The following is a 6028-nucleotide window of genomic DNA, read 5'->3' as shown; positions in this document are numbered from 1 at the left end:
AACAAGTTCAAACCCAGTCTGGGAAATGTAGTGAGGCTCTGCCTCAAAATAGAAAAATAAAAAGAGGTGAGGATGTTACTAAGTGTGAAGGTTCTGGGTTCAATCTCTAGTACCGTGATTTTAAAAAAAAAAGACTGCTGGACCCCTTCCTGGGGGACCCCTCTTCAGCTGCCTCCTGGTAAGGACAGCCCTGGGTGGCTTGGATTCACCAAGGAAGAGAAGTGACAACTTGCATCTCTAGTGGTATGCGTTTCATGTATGTTACTTCAGTTATCTCACAACAAACCGTGAGATAGGCACTGCAGCCCCAGGAACCGACTAACTACATAGGAACTAACAGGTGGAGCTGAGCTTCAGACCCAAAACCGTGGGTCTTCAAAGCCAGGACCTGCTGCCGTGGCCAGGCTGGAGGAAGCAGACCACACACCAGGGACGGGGGGCCAGCAGACCCAGTCAGCACGCGGAAGGCCATCTCCGTACTTGGTTCACACGGCAGCCTTACCAGCTCTCCCACTCACCTGCATGATGGCACTGAACTGGGGCTCATTCTCCATCTGCTCCTCGGCGAGTCCCCTCTGCACACTGGCCAGCACAGTGGACTTGAAGAAGTAGCGCCAGTTGTGATGGAGCGTCCGGAAAAGCAGCTCAAACAGCTCAGCCTTCACATCAGGGGAAGGACGCTGTGGAAATACACACACACCAACACAGGTACACATCTGCACCTTCCCTCTGTGCAGTGCAGGCAGCCACCCATGGGCGCAGGCAGCACAGAAGCCCGAGAGATGCCTGCGGATGGAACGCAGTGTGCCAGCATCCACCTACACTCCCGTCACGTCCGAGAGGAGGGCCTGCCCTTGAGACACAGCAGATGGATGAGCACTCCCCCAAGGCAGTACTCAGCTTTGTATGCCAGGGAAAAGGGCCGCTAAGTGGGAAACAATAAGGATGTGCACTTTCTGTTGAGAAAACAGCCCATCCGATGTCGTATCTGCCTGGTTGTATTTCCTTTCCCAGGATGAAAATGCTGCCCCAGTGAACCTGCCGGCCTTACACAATCTCTGAGCCTAAAGACAGTAAAATGCCTTAAAAGCAGTTCTGTCCTTCACAGAAAGAGTTTAAAGAGCACTTAGAAACCACAGACGGAGACACTGAAGAGGATGTCCTGGTGGAGGCAGCACGCTGTGCTAATTGTTGTCTGCCCGCTGCCTCCTTACCAGGCTTCTCAGAGAAGAGGGCAGGCTCAGTATATTTTCTACCTTAACCAAAATCTCCATTATCACTGGAGAACATCACACTATTCCTGATGTCTCTGTAGAATTCAAAATTATAAGGCACATCTAAGTAATCCAGTGTTGTTTGCTTAGAATTCAACTGACAATGAGGTGCCAAGTTCCACGGCAGGAAGCAGAACAGGGCCCAAGTACATTTCAGGATGCAAAGCATTTGGACTTGTTTCAGTCTCAGTTTAGGCTGAAAAGGTTAGCATCTGTTTATGTAACTATTACCATAAAATTCAACGTTTTTGAATTTTGTCAGGCTGAGTGTATGTTTTCCAAGAAGGACAAAGTGCTCTCCTTTAACACTGAAAGGCTTGTCTGCATGCTTCCAAGAATGTGCCTTGCATCCTTGAGATCATGAACGCTTTCACAGGAAAGCGTATTTATAATATTCGCTGCAGAAAACCATACATTCACTAAAGGAGGCTGACCTTACTTACCTAGCAGTATTGTAATGATACACTAGACTAGTTCTGATTAACAAGACCACACCAAGCTAAAGGCATTTTTTCTTAGGGGGAATTTTATAAGAATATTAAAGTAACACAGTGACATTTTAAAACATTTTTTTCCTTGGCACGTAATTCCTCCCCAATGCCAAACAGGGGGCAGCACTGGGGACCCTGGCCTCACCTACCTCAGCAATGATGGGGTACACCTGCTCCATGCACAGGGCAATGATGCTGGGGAGGAAGGGCTTGAACACCTGGCCAGGCTCCTGCACCACCACCTGCAGGATCTTCAGGAACTTCTCCACCACCCGGCAGCCAGTGCTGCCTTCATGGAGAATGCTTTCAGCCAACTGTTCTCTGCAGACAAGAGAACACCACACGGTAACCGAACAACTTTCTCAGGGAGCAGCATGGAACCGATGTTTATGGCAAGCAAAGAAAAGCAGCAGAAAGTCCCCTGCTGCATGGCCAGGCTGGTGACAGGTGTGTGGCTTACCTGGTAAACATATTGAGGAAAGTCTGGATGATCTGTTCAGTGAAAGGCACACCCATCTGTACTCTAAGGCCACGGAACAGAGTGAGGAAGAAGCTCAACATCTCGTCAGTCACATCTAAATAAAGGAAGCGGTCAAAGTCACGCCATGGGGACCAGGGCAGTCCTCGGCTCGACCAGCTCTTGTGCAATCTGCACTGTCACCTCTCTCTAACGCTTTCTGCTGGAAGAAATTACCCCAATACCAGCAGGGCCAATGACAGAAAGCAGAAAATGATTAAGGACCTGCTGAGAAACAGCTCTGGAACAGGGAACCTCAGCCTGGCGGATCGACAGGAAATGGAGGCCGCCTCAAAGCCTCACTCAGCGCCCAGTGCCCAGCCGTGCTCAGAGCTTTCACTGCAGCAGGTCATTTTGTGCTTAACCAGGGCACCACCCCTGAGCGACTCGGCCACTCCGCTCCGTGACCAATCGTCCCTGCAGTCGGGTCAGCGGTTAAGTGGCTAAGTGTGCACAATGAGGGTGTGCTCAGGCTGTGTGGCCCTACTCAGTAAGTGGACTAATTGCAGAAAACACAGCTACAGTCTGTGTGGTTCCACTTCCAGATCCCAACAATTATCCTGCATGGTATATTTGACTTCATCCCCACACAGTCTGCTGCAAGCAACAATCAAGGAACATATGCTGCGAAGTGCCCGGGTCGATTGTATGTGCTTTGAGGACAGCCAGGCCAGCACATCCCTCAGAGCCAGAGAGCCTCGTCAGTGACCACGAGTGACAGGGTGGGTGAGGAAGCAACCTCAGCCAGACTCACCTTTCAGGTAAGTAAGCAGCACTAACCTGAGACACTCCACCCACCCACGACTCTCTGTTTACCTTGCTTACTGAGAGAAGGCAAAGATAGGCAGGAGGCTACAAATGACTCTGCAAGGTGACAGGTACCAGGGTCCACACTGAGGGCTCTGCTTACTTTTTCACGGAGACTTAACCCAGAATTCCAAAAAGAACAGCACTGCCTTCTGCTGCCAGCACTGGTTTTCCTTCACGGAACAAGCCAAGGCCCGCACTGCACGCCCTACAGATCTAAGGCAGGCACTGGGGCTCTCTCTGCTTAGCACCACCCACCCATGAGGCCTGTGGGCCAGCTCCTACCTGACTGGTGGATAAACGCCGGAAAGAGGGCCAGGGAGACCTGAACGGATTCCTGCAGCGATTGGTAGCAGATCTGTCGGGACTTGGTAGACTCCCCAGAGATATTCTCCACGATATCTTCTAAGACACTGAGTGTCTGGTGGATAATAACTTTGGCTGCAAATCAAGATGCACTGCAGGTTACGAGTTGTTTGAGGATAAAGCACAGCATGAGGGGACACAAGGAAAGAGGGAGACATCCACAAAGGGGTCAGGAGGACATCACACAGGTTTGTCAACGGAAGAGTCTGCCTTGGTTCCACTCTACACATTTCGTTCTCTTTCTCCTCTCTACTGCCAGAGCTCCAGTCCTCTGTCTGTCCTCTCGCTCAGGGTTGTGCCTGTTTTGCCTCTACCCACCATGAACAAGTCCACAAAGAAAAACAATGAAATTTACCCCCATGTGAGTTGTCTTGGACTTACGCAAAATTATAAGATGAAGGATGTGGCTCAGAGGCAGAGCACTCACCTAGCATGCCTGAGGATCTGGGTTCAGGACCCAGCACAAGCAAGAAAACCGAAAAGATGATGAACACACCAGTGAGAAAATTAAGCGTCGGCAGGCAATTACCACAACGAGAATGGACACATGCAGGTCAAAGTTTCTGCTGCAACCACAGACGCCGCCCAGTGCACCAACTCACACAAACACCTGCGATGCACATGTAAAAGTGCTGGGTTCAGGAATAAGTTGCCTGATCCTCCTTGACCTATTATGTCTGCAGCCTGAGAATATGTACACTACTGTTATGATATGCTATCAACAATATATGTAACTAACAATACCTGCCGTGAGCTCACCTGATTCCATAAAGCACACTGAGAAAAAAAGGCAGGGGCCAACCCGCAGGGGCAGTGAGTCCTGGGTGAAAACCAAGGTGGCTGTGGAACTTGGCAGGATCCTCACTAGTGCTCTGGGGTCAGCTCAAAGCCTGAGACAAGGTTCAAGCTGTTCTGGCAAGGGCCCTGGTATATAAGAGAGCCCAGGACAGGGAAAATGGCACCATTTCCTAGCATGGGAGGAGGCTCCATGGCTCCCAGACCTTCCACCTCACTCTGGTCCTCTCACCAGCCTTGTGACTGAGAGAAGACATGCTCAGAAAGTGCACAGAATCAGACCCCTGACTGCCAGCTGCTGGGTCTTGGCTTCCTCCTCTGACCGCGTGGGTAGATAACATCACCTCACTCGTGGAACTGAGGAAGGAAGGAGACCACAGTTCACAGTTCACAAAGGCCTGACCCACAGTCCCAGTGGTGCTAAGAATGAGTGAAAGGCATTGCCACACTACTGCAAGCCTACAGGGTCTGACCAAGCCAGGAACTCAGCCACACAGATACTTCCCCTAGGAGGACACGAGGCTCCCAGGAAGCAGTTCAGACAGCAGAACCAACGCAGGCAAGAGACCAAAATCCGACCTGTGACTTTTAATGAAATTAAAGCAGGGACTAAGGTTTATCTGTAAAAATATAAATGTAAAAAATTGAAAGATCCTTGCAAACTCAAGGCCCTGAGTTCAATCCCCAGTACCCGCCCCCAAAAAAAACAAACTCCAACTGAAAGCACTGTGAATAAATACATAATACGAGGATGGGTAAGAAAGTTATTGTACTTCCACATGGACAGGATATTGTAAACCCATCCAAAAGTATGTTTTCAACAAGAAAGAAGCAACTTTAGCAAAGCAGTACACAGCCCAGGATCCCAAGCCATTCAGACCCAAACTCCTGACCCCACCCCTTCATCTGGGGCCTTGGGGAAAAAGATGCCTTTCCAGGGGACACTGGAAGACACTACCAGAAAACAGTGGAAGAGAAGTGATGTAACAGGAAGTACATGACTACACAAATTTGCTGGGAATAGTTAGACAAAACAAAATAACAAGCCTGGACCTTCTAAAAAATGCCAATGTCATAAGAGACAAAAATGGGATGCTTTTCTCTGTTAAAGATTAAATATAATACACAATCCCCAACTTTTTAAAAAAGCAAAAGGGACATTTTGGTAACAACTGGAGAAATTTTGTTTTGTTTTTTGGTACTGGGGATCGAATGCAGGACCTTGCACTTATGGGGCAGGTGGCAGCACTGAACTAAATCCCTGGCCCAAGAAATTTTTAATGTAGTCCAAATGTTAAAACATTATAACATATTATTTTGATTGTGTTAGTGGTGTTTTAGTTATAAAAGAATATATTTTTCTATATAAAGGTTAGGTAGTCAGCAAAGCAATTTACTTCACATGACATTTAAAAAAAAAAGTGTTCAGGTTCAACAGTACATGCCTGTAATTTCTAGTTACTCGGGAAGCTGAAGCAGGAGAAACTCAAGTTCAAGGCCCACTTAGGTAACTTAGCAATACCCCATTTCAAAATAAAATTTAAGAACAGGCTGGGGATATAACAGTGGTAGAGCACGTATCTAGCACACCAAACTGCCACAGGTTAAATCCTCTGAACCAAACACACAGATGCGCACACATAGCACACGTGTATTAGGGAGAGGAAACACAAAGGTTAACAAAACGTTAACAACTGGTGGATCTGCATCAAAGTCTGAAGAGTGCCTCATCATTCAACTTCCATTTTTCTTTTTTTTTTTTTTTTTTTTTTTTTTTT

General features: G+C 48.1%; 1 protein-coding gene across 3 annotated transcripts in view; it reads right to left on the bottom strand.

Moving 5' to 3' along the window:
• Positions 1-6028, bottom strand: part of Xpo6 (exportin 6) — a 108202-nt gene that overhangs the window by 5740 nt on the left and 96434 nt on the right. For all 3 annotated transcript variants that reach the window (XM_019207411.2, XM_010623503.3, XM_019207410.2), the window contains exons 18-21: positions 3375-3530; positions 2226-2340; positions 1915-2086; positions 519-680 (exon numbers count right to left, since the gene is read on the bottom strand). In XM_019207411.2, coding sequence (XP_019062956.1) covers positions 519-680; positions 1915-2086; positions 2226-2340; positions 3375-3530 — 605 coding nt within the window. The remainder of the gene's footprint in view (positions 1-518; positions 681-1914; positions 2087-2225; positions 2341-3374; positions 3531-6028) is intronic.

This window comes from Fukomys damarensis, unplaced genomic scaffold (genome assembly GCF_012274545.1).
Source record: "Fukomys damarensis isolate Sample0158 unplaced genomic scaffold, DMR_v1.0_HiC HiC_scaffold_34, whole genome shotgun sequence".
Taxonomy (NCBI): domain Eukaryota; kingdom Metazoa; phylum Chordata; class Mammalia; order Rodentia; family Bathyergidae; genus Fukomys; species Fukomys damarensis.
This window is presented reverse-complemented; position numbering and strand designations above follow the sequence as displayed.